The 16,889-nt window shown below is 41.7% G+C and overlaps 1 protein-coding gene across 2 annotated transcripts in view; it reads left to right on the top strand.

Annotated features, from left to right (window-relative positions):
• Positions 1-360: 360 nt before the first annotated feature.
• The window catches only part of LOC143136367 (uncharacterized), a 68,756-nt gene continuing 52,227 nt past the window's right edge, over positions 361-16,889 (top strand). The window contains exons 1-10 of one of the 2 annotated variants that reach the window (XM_076297062.1): positions 361-1,094; positions 1,519-1,611; positions 6,462-6,635; positions 7,069-7,655; positions 7,996-8,264; positions 8,357-8,691; positions 11,148-11,403; positions 11,952-12,010; positions 12,275-12,386; positions 14,055-14,162. In XM_076297062.1, coding sequence (XP_076153177.1) covers positions 627-1,094; positions 1,519-1,611; positions 6,462-6,635; positions 7,069-7,655; positions 7,996-8,264; positions 8,357-8,691; positions 11,148-11,403; positions 11,952-12,010; positions 12,275-12,386; positions 14,055-14,162 — 2,461 coding nt within the window. In that variant the 5' untranslated portion in view covers positions 361-626. The remainder of the gene's footprint in view (positions 1,095-1,518; positions 1,612-6,461; positions 6,636-7,068; positions 7,656-7,995; positions 8,265-8,356; positions 8,692-11,147; positions 11,404-11,951; positions 12,011-12,274; positions 12,387-14,054; positions 14,163-16,889) is intronic. The other variant, XM_076297054.1, reaches the window with a different exon arrangement.

Genomic DNA, 16,889 nt, shown 5'->3' with positions numbered 1-16,889 from the left:
GTAATGCTTACAGTAAGGTTATATGCAGTAAATTAATAGACACATAGGGCAGTGTAGACTGTAAGGGCAACATAGGTATGTGCAGTATCATGAAAAGTAGACAGGGGTGTCATATTACCAAAACATCACAAAGCCACTTGACTATCTTGATCAAGAACAATTACGGAAGGACTTGTCATTCTGATTCCACTGACAGTTTAATTGCCACAGTGTACTTCCTTCTGAGATTACGCATTTTAGTGGTTAACCAAGGACCAGGAGGACGAAAAGAATCAACTTCTCATCCTGCACGGTAGAGGGCGGTAAACTTCTATGCTCCACTAAACCTTGTAAAGCCGGCAGTCGAGGAAGAAAAGCCAAACAAACCCAAGTTCCGTGGAGCTAGCGACAGTAAATCTGTTTGTTGTGAGTGGCTTTTACATAGGTATTTAGTACGGAAAAGTGTGCTCAGGAAAATCTAAACCTATATCTCACGGAGGAGGTTGCAGTTTTTAAAAAAACGCAGTATGTAAACGTTATCCTTAATCTTAACTGGAAGGCGACATGCAGCAGAGTTCGACTTCGCGCTGCCTCCGTTTGAAACATTACGGCTTAATTTAAACTGAGAAAAACTGAACACAAACAACATGCCCCCCAAAAGAAAATCCTACTCTGCAGATTACAAACTGCAGGTAGTAAAATATGCAGCAGAAAACGGTAATCGAGCAGCAGAAAGAAAGTTTGGAGTGAGTGAGAAAGTTGTGAGGGACTGGCGAAAAGTAGAGGTTACTCTTACTGCAATGAGGAAAACAAAGAAAGCTAACCGCGGGCTGAAAGCGAGATGGCCAGAGCTGGAGGAACGAGTCCTCAAATGGGTGCATCAACAACGTGCTGCCGGGAGAGTCTGGTCAACGGTCGAGTTACGTCTCCACGCGCTGGTCGTCGCCCAGGAGTTGAACATACATGACTTTGCAGGCGGGCCTTCTTGGTGCAACCGCTTCAAGCAACGCAACCGTCAATCTATCAGAATCAGACCACGCCGGACAACGTTGTGTCAGAAACTCCCAGCAGACCAAGCCAAGGACGCCAGTTTCCGTGAGTTTGTTGAAAAGCAGGTAACTGAACACAAAGTGTCATCGGATCATTACATTATTTGAAGGAACTTTTACTACGATTTTCGGGGCACGTTGACTTCCAGTCCAGCCTGGTTAACACCAGACCACTTGGCAAATCTCAAATGTTGTTGACTGGATTGCAACCCCAGGCTACTTGCATCACTCTTGGAATTGAACTCCTGCACATCTAGGCTAACTAACACACTGTTGATTTAAGCCATCGCATCATCAACCATTCCACTTTGACAATATACTTATAAAGACGTTTGCACAGAGAATAACACCAATCGTTTTAATGGGTTTCGAGAAAAGATCATTTCCCTTTGCGTAGACATTACCATAGTCACTTTGCACGTCTGAGGTTTGGAGCAACAGTGTTGTGTTATAATGGTGTTGTAATAGAGGTGTGTGTGTGTGTGTGCAGATGAATGGGGTTCGTCAGCATATGGACTTGAATCACAAGCAAGCCTGCATCGACCTGGAGAAGGCCACCCAATGCATCACACAAGCATTACAGGTAAGACACACACATTGAATGTGTATTGTGTTGTGATATTCATTCTCTCTCATCACACACACACACACACACACACACATACCTGTATATGGCCATCTCTGCAGTATTTTTTCATACTCACAGGATAGTTTAACTACACACACACACACGCACACACTTTGACACCTAGACTGCACATACACACATGATTTGAACTGCCTTTTTGCAGTGGTGGAATGTAACAAAGAACAAATACTTTGTTACTGTACTTAAGTACATTTTCCACGTATTTGTACTTTACTTAAGTAGAATCTATAGAGCATACTTTTGACTTTTACTTTGTTACATTTTGCAGCAATTATCTGTCCTTTTACTTCGCTACATTTCTACAACACCATCGTTCCTTTTTACGATACATTACGATACATCAGTTTTTTCTCTCTCTTTGACAAACACGTTTGTTTTCACCAGGGGCGGGGTTGCTACCAAAGATAGAGCGCTACGTGTCCCGCTTCTAAATCTTTGAAACTAGTCTAGACCAGGCAAAGCGTGAGCTTGTAGCCATCTGCATTCGGTAGGCTATATTCACCAGACCCATGGCTATACTGGACATGCAAATGTGTTCTGTGCCCTGAGCATGCTTGCCTTTCTCTGTCTATTATCTGCAGCGTTAGGGCCTCCTCTCCAATGAGATTTCTAGTCCGCGGAGCAGCGAAGTTACAGGCTATGCCCATGCTTCTGTCACACGTCTGATCATTTGCGGCACAAATGAATGGTAGACTATAACCGCTGTCCGAAAAAAACTAAACATGTTCCAGATTAAAATATTTCTTAATTGTGTGATCAAATAAAGTGGCATAGCCTACATTTGGGGGGTAGTAAAGTGAGCGCTCATTCAATGTTTATGCGCGCCTGCGCAAGTGAAACTGAACCTTATCATAAAGACACCTTTCTCAACAACTTTTCTGTTCAATCTGGACAGGCAGAATTGGCATTATGATCCACCGGACGTTTCCCTTGTCTACCCCGTTAAACTTCAGCCTCTCGTGTTTTGCTGAATGATGCTTAACTCAGCAGAGGGGTATTTCACAAAACCTAGATAAGGGATTAAGCTGGGATTTTTTGGTTATCCTGAATGAATTTAGCCTAGACTTGGTTTCACAAAAGAGATGGCACATAAGTTACCATGGGGATTTATTCTCTGCACCTAGCCTGGTCCCGACCAGGCTAACAGCTAAGTTAATTCTAATGGTAATTATGTGGTCTTATTGGTTCAGCTAGCTGTCATTCACATCAGACCTCCGTGCTCATTTTTAAAGAGCTTTATTCCATTTATACACTATTTGCTAAATGTATTTGCTCGCAAAACAAAAAGGATTGTCTGCCTACTACCATATGGTTATTATTTTAATTGTGATAGCCTTATAATTATTAACATAGGACTAGGTACTCATTGTTTGCTTATTTTATTAGACGTTTGATGAATAGCCTACTGTAGTTGATTGGAAGTGGAGGGGCAAGTTTTCGAAGGTGTTTTCAACTATAATATAAAGGTATATCATTATATGTGCATCTTTGTAATGGAAAGCGCTTTTTTTAAATGACGTTGCGTGTCGAGACAAGGAAGCATTCACACGTGGGTGCATACGTAAATTTGCATTCAGTTGGTCTACCACGCCTACTCCCGCTGTTGTACAGAAATAGCCATGATTCCCCATTCCAAAAAGGACAACTTTACTTCATTGTTAGTCTATATCAAAAGCGGCTGTTCACTTTGTGAGAATGACGCTATTTTCCGCGTCTTTTTTATTCCAACCGTGAGTTCTTTGGGGCAGAAACGAGAACGCGCACACATCCTGAATTACTTACACCTGGCTTGACATAGTCGCTCCTACTGATCCTGGATTGGCGTTAGTGAAATGAGTTGAGCTAGGATGACCAGACAACGCTATGTCAAACCTCGCTTTATCACTTATCTTGGATGTCTTAATTCTGCCTTTGTGAAATACCCCTCAGATCACACTAGATAACCAGAATTAGTCTCCAGAATTGTAAGTCAGAATGTAAACTGGGCCACGGATGGTAAGCACAATTACATCAGCTTAAAACTATCTAGCCTAGTATAACCTAAAACTAGCTTTATTAAAATGCCACACCTCATATTCTTTTTTATTAGAATAGGCCTATAGATATTAAGATAATAAATCATTATGCAAGTACTTTTACTTTTAATACTTAAAGTACATTTAAAATCAGGTACTTTTTACTTGTACTTAAGTAGGATTGGCATCGTGGTGCTTTTACTTTTACTAAAGTAAATATTTCTCTGCTTATTTGTACTTTTACTTAAGTACTGAGTTTCAGTACTTCCTCCACCACTGCCTTTTTGACACACCGATTCTCAAGATGTTCTGCAAACCAGGGAGCTCACAGCCACAGATCTGAGCTGTCTTCTTCACCCTTTGAATTGCTCTGCGGTGGTGAGCCGTGCACTTCCCATACCTGGCAGATGTGTACCTCCCGTTAGTATGCTTTCAATGGAGCAGTGGAGTATGGGTAATGTAGTCCCGTTAGTATGCTTTCAATGGAGCAGTGGAGTATGGGTAATGTAGTCCCGTTAGTATGCTTTCAATGGAGCAGTTGAGTATGGGTAATGTAGTGCCGTTAGTATGCTTTCAATGGAGCAGTGGAGTATGGGTAATGTAGTCCCGTTGGTATGCTTTCAATGGAGCAGTGGAGTATGGGTAATGTAGTGCAGTATGGGTAACGTAGTGAAGTAGTGAAGTATGGGTAATATAAGTATAAGTATATATACTCTTTTGATGTGCATCCCATTAGTATGCTTTCAATGGTGCTGTAGAAGGAAGAGGGTGCTGGGACTCATGCCAAATGTCTTCTATTTGGTTTACAATCTACTTCCTCTGCATTAAGATAACATATGGAATGTTAAAACTAGGGCTGTAACGATACACCAACCTCACGATTCGGTTTGTATCACGATTTTTGACCCACGGTTAGATACGAATCTCGATTTTTATTTATTTATTTTCTTTTGGGGGGGGGGGGGCTAGACATTTTATTAAATAACATTTGAATAGCCTCCCTTAGAACACCAGAGGATTACAAGTCAAAGTCAAAGTCAAAGTCAGCTTTATTGTCAATTTCTTCACATGTTCCAGACATACAAAGAGATCGAAATTACGTTTCTCACTATCCCACGGTGGAGACAAGACATATTTTACCAATTTTAAGTCCACAGACAAACATAACATTCAAGTAAACAAAAAGTAAGTAAATAAGTAAATAAGAGGGCACATATAATGAAAAAATAAGAGCAGCAAAAAATGGTTGAAATTGTGCATAGACAGTCAATAAAATAAAATACTAGTGCAAAGTCAGGCCAATAAGAGGCTGAGGTAGTTCTGTTTGACCTAAGTAAGAAATAAAGTGGCATAGTGGTGCAAGTTATGTAAGAGCAGCAGAAGTGTTGTGTTTTCAGGACAACAACAACAAGTTGCAAAGTGTACAAGTGTGCAAGTGGAGTGGTGCAGGCGGCCATTGTGGGTCCAATGTCCAGGATGTTATGTAGCTGAGGGTGGAGGGGGGAGAGGAGGGAGAGAGTTCAGCATCCTAACAGCTTGGTGTATGAATTACAATATAATATATCTATTATTTTATATCCTGATATAAAAATATTTTTCTGAATGACTGAAATTTTATGACCGCACACTTTATGCAGATTAGCCTATAGCCTTAGCCTATTTGGGAAACGTTGGTATTGAGATGATCAGTCAACTTCAATGCAAGAGTTTTAAACAAATATGTGCAGCATGCTAATGATGCTAAGCGGATTTAATAGTAATTTAGCTAGTCGTCTATGCGTCCTTGCTTTCACGATTGTGAATGTTTTATTTAAGTCGCGCGTGTTCATTGAGCAGGAGAGGGAGGGAGAGTGAGAGGGAGGGAGCGCGAGAGAGAGTGAGCGCGAGAGAGAGTGGGGCAAGGAGAGAGGGTTTACTTCTATACTGTTTGGTAAAGTTGCACACATAGTCTACAATGAAAGCAAGGAGAGGTATGAAATTATTATTTATTTGTTTATTTATTTGTTTGTTTGTTTTTGGACAACGTAGGCTACCGATAAGTAAAGCGGGAGTTGTGGGTTGCTTTTGCGGCCGCATAAGCGGCAAAGCACTGCGTGAAACACTAGAAAGGGTGTGTTGCGATTCTGCCTTTTCACACCGCGACACAGTATCGTGGATATGAATGTCGCGATTTCGGTTTCGAATCGTAAATCGTTACAGCCCTAGTTAAAACGGAAGCCTTGTGGGGCCAACTATGATGCTGATAATGGAACTCTCTTTTATATATAAGTATAGGTATATATACTCTTTTGATCCCATGAGGGAAATTCGGTCTCTGCATTTATGCCAATCCGTGAATTAGTGAAACACACTCAGCACACAGTGAGGTGAAGCACACACTAATCCCGACGCAGTGAGCTGCCTGCAACAACAGCGGCGCTCAGGGAGCAGTGAGGGGTTGGGTGCCTTGCTCAAGGACACTTAGCCGTGCCTACTGGTCGGGGTTCAAACCGGCAACCCTCCGGTTACAAGTCCGAAGCGCTAACCAGTAGGCCACAGCTGGTGCTTCTGTAGAAGGAACAGAGGGTGCTCGGACCCATGCCAAACATCTTGAGTCTTCTTAGGTGGAAGAGGCGTTTCCTCTGTACATCCCATGTGAGGTCTTCTGTGATGGAATTTAGAACAGCTTACCCTCTCCACGGCTACTTGATTGTAATAGGGGCCAGATGTGTTTCAGTGTTTGAGTTGTGTGTGTGTGTGTGTTTACCTGTTTGATGTGTTTGTCATCAGCATGAAGTAGATCAGAACCAGGAGCTCTGCATGTTGATTCGTCGTCTGGAAGAGAAGGAGGCGGAGATTGGGCGGAGTCTGACAGAGCAGGTGGAGGCAAACAAGCAGCTGAAGCTGAAGATCGATGAACTGCAGAAACACCTGGAGGAGAAGAACAACTCACAGGCAAACCAGGTGAGTGTGTGTGTGTGTGTGTGTGTGTGTGTAAGTGTGTTTGAAGAGACTTCATGCGATCAAGACACACACACACTTGCTAACATAAGAGTTACATACAGAGTATCAAAGCAGAGTTACTCAGTAGAACTGGGTTTGGTTGGAGTTACTCAGTAGGTCAGTAGAATCAAAATTAGTTATTTTCGTTTTTGCAGAATGTGCAAGTTGAAGTCCTAAAGAAGCAATTCCATGTTTCAGATAACAGCATTGGTTGCTTTAAAAGTGTATATTTTGTCTTTGAAAATGGTTAAGTTTCAGGAAGTAAACCAGCGTTTGAATTGGGCGTGACCATTAGTGCTCTTTTGTTCTGTCGGCCAATCAGCTCTATGCTAGAAGTAACCTCATGGCTACTTGTACTGAACCAGCATGCCTTTTGTTTACTATTGGAATGGAGATGGACAAAGCACAGCTGGTTGCAGATGAGCTGAATCGTGGTTGCAGCAACACAGATCTATGGAAGTACTTCTGCGAAGAGCCCATTCCAGATTCTGAAGATGAGTGCTCTGATGATGAAGGCGACTGCATTACATTGGAGAACATCCCTAATCTAGAGCTGACCTTAGCCGAAGATAATTACAAAGAGGAAGAATCTCTCGGTCTGGCAGCAGAGAAGCTAGATCGTAAGATATCAGATGCTATCTCCACAGTAACATTTGACGGGGACAAAGACCGCGAAATGCAAAAAATCCGTAACTTTGACTGCAAATGTTATGGAAGAAGAAAGGAAAACTCTCTCCTTGGTACACGTTCGTGTAGTCACAAACTTTCTCCAGAAGTTATGTACAACATACGCTTAGATTCTCTGGCTGCCGAAAGAGAGTGGCAGGACATGCGAATAATTGGGCATCTCGAAGCAAACAGACGTACTTCAGAGATAACATCATCAACCAAAAAGCTCCCGAAAAAAAGAAAGTGTGCCCGGACGACTTATTGCATTGGAGGCACTGATGTCTGCAGGAACACCTTTCTGTTTCTTATGGGGTAAGTTATCTACTTTGCGTTTTGTGTCCATTCGAGATAACATGGTTTGCAAACGTGATCTCATGTTGGTTTTAGACTACTTTATCCATTGCTACTAGCTGGTTCTGTAACCCATTACAGATAGTTTCGATGGATCATTATTAGCATCATATGACGACTAGTTTCGATGGGCAATTAATTTGAATAATGTGTGAATAATGTTGACTGATAGCAGGTACCTGGTGCCTTGTCATTGTCTGTGATGCTAATTATTTTGAGACTAGCCTACTGGAACAGTTTAGATGAGCATCCAGAGTCAGGTGACTCATGATGTGAAATGTCTTTGTTTGCCTTTTTTCAGAATTTGCAAAAGCACCCTCACTGATATAATCAAACACTTTGAGGAGAAAGGGGCAAGACCACGGTTAAGGAAGAAGAACTCAAAGCCACAGTCACCAGTCAGGTTCATCAACTCTGATCATATCAACAGAGTTGTGGAATTTATAAAAAACTATGCAGAAGACCATTCCATCATGCTGCCTGGCCGACATCCTGGGCATAAAGATTGGCCAGCCCATGTGTCCAAAGCCTCAGTTTGGCGTCTCTACATGAAGTCTGCTAAGGAGCTTGGTATGTATATACATTGATTTAGAATTGAGTGCTTGTGATGTGAAGCACTATTAGCAACTAGTATAATTAACCATAAACATATCTGTTTTCAGGTGAGCGTGCAGTTTGTAGAACAAGCTTTATAGCACTGTGGAACCAACTTCTCCCACACATCAGAAGTTGCAGGCCATGCACAGATCTTTGCTGGCAGTGCCAAAGTAATAACGACCTGCTGATACGAAGTACAGACCTCCCAGATGATAGAAAGTCTGCAGCGGTCAAGAAGCAACACGATCATCTTGCCCTTGTGCAGAAAGAGAGGGCTTTGTACAACGAGCTGACTGCTGCCTGCAGAAAGACATGTGCTGACACTAAGGTGTCTTTTGGACCCTCCCCACCAGCAAGCAAAAACATCAGGATGCATTACAGCTTTGATTTGGCACAGCAGGTACTATTTAACACACATTTACTTCACTATAGAGCTTACTTTACTTGGTCTAGAGAGAGCGCTGTAATTTCAAATCTTGTATACATCCTGTTTTTTGGTAATAAAATCATTTTCATTTCAACAAAGTATCTTCTAATTCATCATCCATCAAATAACACACATAGTAACTGCAATGGTTAACCATTGATGACAGATCAGTGACCGTGACAGGGGGTTGATCTTAATGTCATGCAAATGAGGACCATTGTGTTCCCCTCCCATGGATTCAGGGAGAAAGTAGCCAACCTTTCTAGCCAACCTTTCTTGCCTGATTTCTCAGCTTGTAGCTTTGAGATGTGTATACTTTAAAATGGCTACAACTTCTTGAAATGTTATCGGATTTCCATGTATAAGACATTGTTAGAAAGCTTAAAACCTACACTTTCAGAATCTGTGAATAACTCAACATGCCTCAAAACGCACTTGCCACCCTCAATTCCACGCCTGGTCACAATTTGGTCTCTGCATTTATCCCAATCTGTGAATTAGTGAAAGACACTCAGCACACAGTGAGAACACAGTGAGGTGAAGCACACACTAATCCCGGCGGAGCAGTGAGGGGTTAGGTGCCTTGCTCAAGCACGGCCGAGACTTTCTAATGAGGAGACACAAAAATACTCCATAGAAATGCATGGGGCTAGTTTGTCACGCCAATATGGCTGTTGTCTACACATATCCCACCCCTTCCTCGGCAAAACGTCGACATGTGAATACGTTCAGCCAATCATGTGGTGTGATGTGAATACATTGAGCCAATCATGTGGTGTGTTAGGTGCCTTGCTCAAGCACGGCACGGCAGCTGCACGGCAACCCTCCGGTTACAAGTCCGAAGCACTAACCATATTTCCATGTCCTGTCTACTTGGGAACATGTTGTGCGCAGTGGTGAGATGCCTGTCTCTCTCCCAGCGAGGCCTGGAAGAACCCTCAAGTCCAAAGCACTAACCAGCCACGGCTAAAATACGCCAGGAAGGGCCCACAGGGGGGATAAAGGAAGCACTAACCAGCCACGGCTAAAATACGCCAGGAAGGGCCCACAGGGGGGATAAAGGAAGCACTAACCAGCCACGGCTAAAATACGCCAGGAAGGGCCAACGGGGGATAAAGGAAGGCGGGGCCAGAGGTGATATTATATGTAAGGGATAATGTATAGAACGCCGGTCATTATTGGGAAAATAAGTCCCGACAGGGCGAACCGGACTTGTTCTGCCCTGAAGGGATTTATTTTCCCAATAATGACCGCTTATTACAGGGCTACTTGCCAAAACGAAACCATAAACTCTCCACGATGTGACTCTTTAGCCTACATAGCCTAGGCTATAGCTTATTTGTTACCGTTTCGTCGTGGCTTTTGGTGAGAAACAAATAGCAAAAGCACACGCTGAACTTGAATCAAACATTCTTTAGAACACAGCTGATCTAACTCTAACTGCATTTTCCATTCTTGGAATGAGTATTCGCGAAGTTTGAGCTCATTGCTTGCAGCTGATGACTCTGAGGCTATCGGAGAAACAGGGCCTTCAGCTTTCGCTGAGAGAATCTGCTTCTCCACTAGGCCTGACTCAACAGCTTTAAATAAAGACTCCTTAAGCTTTTTATCATCACTGGAAAGAGAAATCGAGTAATGAGCCGCAATCTCGACTAATTGTTCTTTAGTGCATTGTGCCAAAAGAACATCTGATGGACTCTCAATAAAGAACTATTGTGTTTACTGATTTCATTTCCTCCCTCCACACCCAAAGAACAGGCCTTTATTACTCAAAAATATCCAGTATGAAAGAACATTCTGTATGAAAGAACTAGGTTTACTAATTTCGTTTCCTCCCTCCACACCAAAAGAACAGGCCTATTGCTCAAAAAACAATTAACCAGGAAGAGGGGAAAAAATCGAAGCCACGAAATCTAAGCTTTTGCTACACAAAGCCACGGCAAAAACATGTCCTTTGTCCAACCCGAACAACGATTTGGACACAGAAAAAATGCACACAGCGAAAAAAAAATTGCACGAGTCAAAAAACAGCCTTGCAACTAGACTAACAAAAATGGCATCTCCAAAAAAGTTTCTCAGAAAACGATAATTCGAAAATACAACGCTGTAACCTACCCCGGCTTGGGCACGAAACTCTGGTCCCTACTTACGAGCGAGCTCCCGGATGACGTCAGCCGGCACCTTTTATAGGCCGGCCCAGCAATTAAGCCCCAATGCTGGACTGTCTAAAACACAACAGAAACATACTTAGGACAGACCAAAGCAAACAAACACTGATAAAACATACAGGGACTTAACACACACACACACACACAGACACACAAAAGGTTCACATACTATCTCTTGCCACTGTATAATACCTCCGTGGTTTCAAAACACACACGTACAAACATTCACACACATTCTAACGTCTGTCATGTGTTTTGCAGCAAATCAAGAGTCCCAGCTCTCCTGTCCAATCAGATCAGCTGATGGCAGCTGAGGAGCCACTGGTCTGGTCAGAACAAATGATCTCGCCTGAAGTCCAGAACGTACTGGCGTCGTCTGATGGTCAGATTCCGCCAGTCTCGCCTGATGGTCAGATTCTGCTGATCTTGTCTGATGGTCAGACCCATGCGGAAGCCCCAGTGTCCGGGATTAAAGAAGAAAATGCTGTTCATGGATATGAGGAGTGCAGTCAGTATGGTAAGGAGTTGTGGAGAGGAACACACACACACACACACACACATGGATATGAGGAGTGCAGTCAGTATGGTAAGGAGTTGTGGGGAGGAACACACACACACACAGAATTGCTTTTTGTTCTGAGCTGAACCTGTAATGTTCTTACTTAAAGGAACCCTAACATAACATGTCTAAAACATTTTGATGGCACCCCCTACAGTTGAGAAGCGCAATGAGGGAATGCATCGACAGCAGTCTTTAGAAAGAGATGTCCTAATTCCTGTAGTATAGCGGGGAAAAAGGAAGTAAATCCTTTATTTTTTAACTTGACGTAACCTGTCCAAAAACAGATACCCTCTTAGCATCACAAAGGGCACTTCTGTCTGCGCGGCGACCTAGAGGCGATTACAGACCTATCGATTACTGACTTAGCACCTGACATTTAAACTCAAAATCCCTTGTTAAAACATTATTCTCAACGACTTTGTGTGTTTGTTGATTTATTGATTCTGATGGGTTTCTGCTAAATAAATTGGTTTGAATATAAATGTCCTCTATTCCTAATTTAGAGACCAGATTGGAGTATATTGTCACTTCCGCTGCTGACATTAAACTTGAACAGATCCAGGTACTGTATTGGGATTGTGTGGATTTTTTATAATATCATAATGGCAACCCGTTTGATCTGACATGCTAAGGCTAATATAATTGCTAACCCATTTGATCTGACATGCTAATGCTAATATAACTGCTAACCCATTTGATTTAGCAAGCTCATGTCAGTACACCTGTAAATTGATTTCATAAAACCATGGAATGCCAATTGGCAACAACCTCACATCATAAAACAACAAAATATGGTCAGAAAAACTAATGAAAGGTCTCGTCTCAGACTCCGCTGGTCTCGTCTGACGGTCAGAGGCTGCTAGAGGCTCCAGTCTCTGAAGATGAAGATGATAAAGATGAAGATGGTGACGATGAGTATGAAGACTACAGTCATCCAGGTAGGCAGTGCAGAGGAAAGAGCAACACACACACACACACCAGGAAAAAAATATTTTTATTCTGGGTGGAAAATCACCTTTTACTGTAGACTACAAAAACATGCCAGCAAAGAGTGCAGAGTGAAGTTCTGTGTTCTATGTGATAGTGACATCATGAACATAGAGTACCAAAGCCATGAAGTAGCGTTATCAAGGCAGTAATTTCACAGGATTCTAAACAAATCAATGACAAAATGACCATTACCAGAGCCGTCATACAGCTGAAGGCTTTGGTGATCGCTAAAGAGCTAAAAACCATGGGCAATGCTGATCAAATGCCAGTGTTTTTTGACATGCCAACATCTGTCAGAGTTGAAACTGTTTTCAAGTCTGTACTCTAAGACGTGTATGGTTAATGCAGTTGTTGAAAGTTATTGGTTATTTTCTTTCATAATAGAAATGGCCCCAGTGTTTCCTCTAACACTTCCTCTAACAGTGGCGGCAGGTTATAATTGATTATAATGAATCAAACTCGCCGAGAACCAAGACACGATAAAGGGTACAGCAGTTACATTCGGTCTCATTCAGTCTCCTCGTGACAGCCTGCAGCCTACAGTCATTCACTTCTAAGCATTTATTTAACGTAACTACCAAGATAACATTAGGCCTATGTGTATTTGTAGGTATGTGATATAATACTTTCCCATCGATAAAATTTCCATGAACATAATCATCTAGTTTAGGCACTAGAAAGGCTTATGTGATAGGTTGATTACTGGAACTTGCCGAGAACCTAGCGAACGGTTTGACTCGTGTGGTGTGGCAGCCACAGTTACGAGGCCCAGAGAACCTAGCGAACTGTTTGACTCGTTTGGCAGCCACGGTTATGAGGCCCAGAGCCATACAGGCTCATCATAGTTTGACTGATTATACTACCACTCCAGTAGAGGCGCTAGATGAAAGAGTAGCGACGAGAACACTCGAGCACAGCCAATCAAACCAGTGTTGCTCTGTATGTGAAAACGAATGATGTTAGGAACACTGAGTCGGTTTATTGACGTTTGGCACTCGATTCTCCCGGCTCAGTGACACGAACCGGGTTAATTAACCGACACATCGGTCAGTTCGTCAACACTAGCCATTACTCAAACCCCCCTGCAGGATAGCAGACTTATCTCCAAGTGGTCGACAATTTTGTGTGGTAAGTTATTACATTAATCTATTTTGGGCATTCGCTGATAAAATACGTATATTAGAAGTTGTGTTGCACTCTCAGACTTATAAATCTGGGATTTTGTTTTCTTTATGAAACTGTAGACTTTGAAGTTGCATTCCCGCCAGTTGTCAACGTATCTTAGCATTGAGTTGTTAAAGCTTTTAGCTGCTTGATAACATACTAAATTACATTCTGTGTGTTTGACCTGGTGTGGTGTAATGTGTTATCTTTATTTTCATTTTTTATTTATTTATTTTCGCGAAGTCCACGTTGTCTGTTTGATCTAATACATCTACATCACCATGCCTTGTTAGTTAATCTTACGTTATGCTAGCGTTACCGTAACGTTACCGACGTAAGTTAGTCGCTAGTAGCTAAGATAGATAACTTAGCTAGATATTCATCTGCCAAGCGAATAATGTTACCCACATTAAAATGAAGATTGTAAAATTGTTTGCCTTTTTCATCAACAGATGTAACATTAACTAAAGTGGATGTGATGATTATCAAGGTAAAATACCAGGACATAAAAAAATATGTCAAGATATGTGAGCCATCCTTGGATATGTTCATGACTGAAGGTAAGTTTAATATGCAGCAGTAATATGCTCTGGTAGGCAAACGTTATCCTAGGAGGTGACATGACTTACGTTAAAGGTGCCATGTGTAATGTCCGCTAAAAAATCAATTCTTACTCCACATTCCATAAAAGATGGGGGCAGTATACCTCCAGAAAATGAGTTGGTCTACCCTAGAGTAACAACCGAGAAACGTGTATTGTAGTTTGGCTGGCGGTTATGTTGCCCGTATACCGCCTCCCATGACCGAAACTGGTATTATGACACCTGTCTTTTTTTTAATGACATCATCGCCCTTATTTCTTCTCATTCTTTTGATGTGTGTATCAGTGTTGCGCGGGTTTGGTCACAAGCGGCCCGCGGTCGCCCGATTTTTTCATCAATCCGACCGCAACTCGGACCGCGAATATTAATTAGGACAAAATTATACCCGACCCGCGATCCGACCCGCTTATTTACAAAAGGTGTGCTTTTGGTTATAGCCTGCATGCAGTGTGACAGTATAGGCCATTTCTGTAAATCAAACTAATTTATTTGCGAAACTTTATGCAGTAGAACTACACGCAGTGGGCATGCAGGACATTTGCGCAGAGAGAATGAGAATAAGAGCGCAAGCACGCACGCAACCACCAAGGATTAGAACACTAGGATAAGATTTGAAGGCCATGGACATCTTACATACATCTTTCTTTCGAAAACAGAAATGGTGAGGCAAGGAGAGATACATTGCTGGTCAAAACGTTAGCGTAAGAACTGGTTTATAATGCTGAATGAAGCACAAAGCTTTACTAAAGCACATCCACTGTTTAAAGTCACAAACACAACGAACTAAGGTAACTTTTATGCATGCGCGAACCTATACATACCGGTAGATATGGCTGTGTAGTCTGTGCCATAACATTTATTCCTGCAGGCTGCCCGTTTTGGCTGTCATACTTTTAAATGGCTTCGCAAGAAGTAGGCCTATAGACCATAACTTGTACTACTGTCATCTTCTTTAAGAACTTTTCCCAATATTTCCCATAGCCTATATCGCTTTCCCTGAAGGGGTGTCTTTATTATTTTAACTCGCGTCGCTTCTTTACTGTTGACTTTACTGTATTGATGCTTTACTGTATTGATGCTAGCCTTCTCGTGATTTTCTAAGTAGGCCTATTTGTAGAAAATATATATTTAATTAATTTTAACTGACCCGTCCGCAAATGACCCGAATATCATTAAAATATTTTGTTTATGACTCATAACCACGGGTGACCGCGGTCATCCGCGGGCAACCGCTTAATTTCGGGCAGACCGCGCAACACTGGTGTGTATCTCATTTTTTGGATATTTTTACCACAATTCTTGAAAGTGAAATGGTTGGCTGAAGGGGAATATGTTAGCTGAAATGATCTAACTTAAAGGAACCGTATGTAAGAAATGTATTTCAATTAATCATAAAATGGCTCTGATATGTCACTAGACATTAAGAAATCATGTTAATTTCAAATACTTATATCACTGACAACAGTAGTCCGGCCAGGATATTGTAATTTAAAAAGTGAAGTTGCAGCCCTCAACTGATGTTGATGTTATGTTTTGTCATGTCATGTTGTGTTTTGGCCTGATGCACCACCCTCCACCTATCTACTAATCACAAAGTCAGTAGCGTTTCGGCATCTGGGTTGGCAACCTCGAGGCGGGGGAGGGGAAGGGGATACACCGCTCTACAGTAATTTGAAAGTGATTGCAGTACCAGTTTTGGCCACAATCTTACATATGGTTCCTTTAACTAAGTTACTCTCTTAGGTGTGCAGCATGTGTACGTACACGACTGTCTCGACAAAAACAGAACGCGAGCGAGTTAAAAGGTGAAAAGGCAGTCGTTTTTCCTCTCCTGATTTCACCGTCTGTTCGTTCTTTAAGTAAGATGCAGAATCGATCTATCCCATAAAACATGCGGAATGAACGACAATGAAATTTATTTATGTTTGGGAAATGTCATTTTTCTAAGTAATGTAGAGTGTTCCATTAAATCACGTCATGATTTAATGTTAGTTTCTGCATGAAGTGCGCTTTGTTCCATTAAATCACGTCATGATTTAATGTTAGTTTCTGCATGAAGTGCGCTTTGTTCCATTAAATCACGTCATGATTTAATGTTAGTTTCTGCATGAAGTGCGCTTTGTGAATAACATTACGTCATGATTTAATGTTAGTTTCTGCATGAAGTGCGCTTTGTTCCATTAAATCACGTCATGATTTAATGTTAGTTTCTGCATGAAGTGCGCTTTGTTCCATTAAATCACGTCATGATTTAATGTTAGTTTCTGCATGAAGTGCGCTTTGTGAATAACATTACGTCATGATTTAATGTTAGTTTCTGCATGAAGTGCGCTTTGTTCCATTAAATCACGTCATGATTTAATGTTAGTTTCTGCATGAAGTGCGCTTTGTTCCATTAAATCACGTCATGATTTAATGTTAGTTTCTGCATGAAGTGCGCTTTGTTCCATTAAATCACGTCATGATTTAATGTTAGTTTCTGCATGAAGTGCGCTTTGTGAATAACATCACGTCATGATTTAATGTTAGTTTCTGCATGAAGTGCGCTTTGTGAATAACATTACGTCATGATTTAATGTTAGTTTCTGCATGAAGTGCGCTTTGTTCCATTAAATCACGTCATGATTTAATGTTAGTTTCTGCATGAAGTGCGCTTTGTTCCATTAAATCACGTCATGATTTAAT

Source organism: Alosa pseudoharengus, unplaced genomic scaffold (assembly GCF_046254945.1).
Source record: "Alosa pseudoharengus isolate Yale_2024_CS ecotype anadromous, Long Island Sound unplaced genomic scaffold, YU_APseudo_1.1 YU_APseudo_1.1_scf_1, whole genome shotgun sequence".
Taxonomy (NCBI): domain Eukaryota; kingdom Metazoa; phylum Chordata; class Actinopteri; order Clupeiformes; family Clupeidae; genus Alosa; species Alosa pseudoharengus.
The sequence above is the reverse complement of the archived record's forward strand: the minus strand, read 5'-3'. Positions and strand labels throughout refer to the sequence as shown.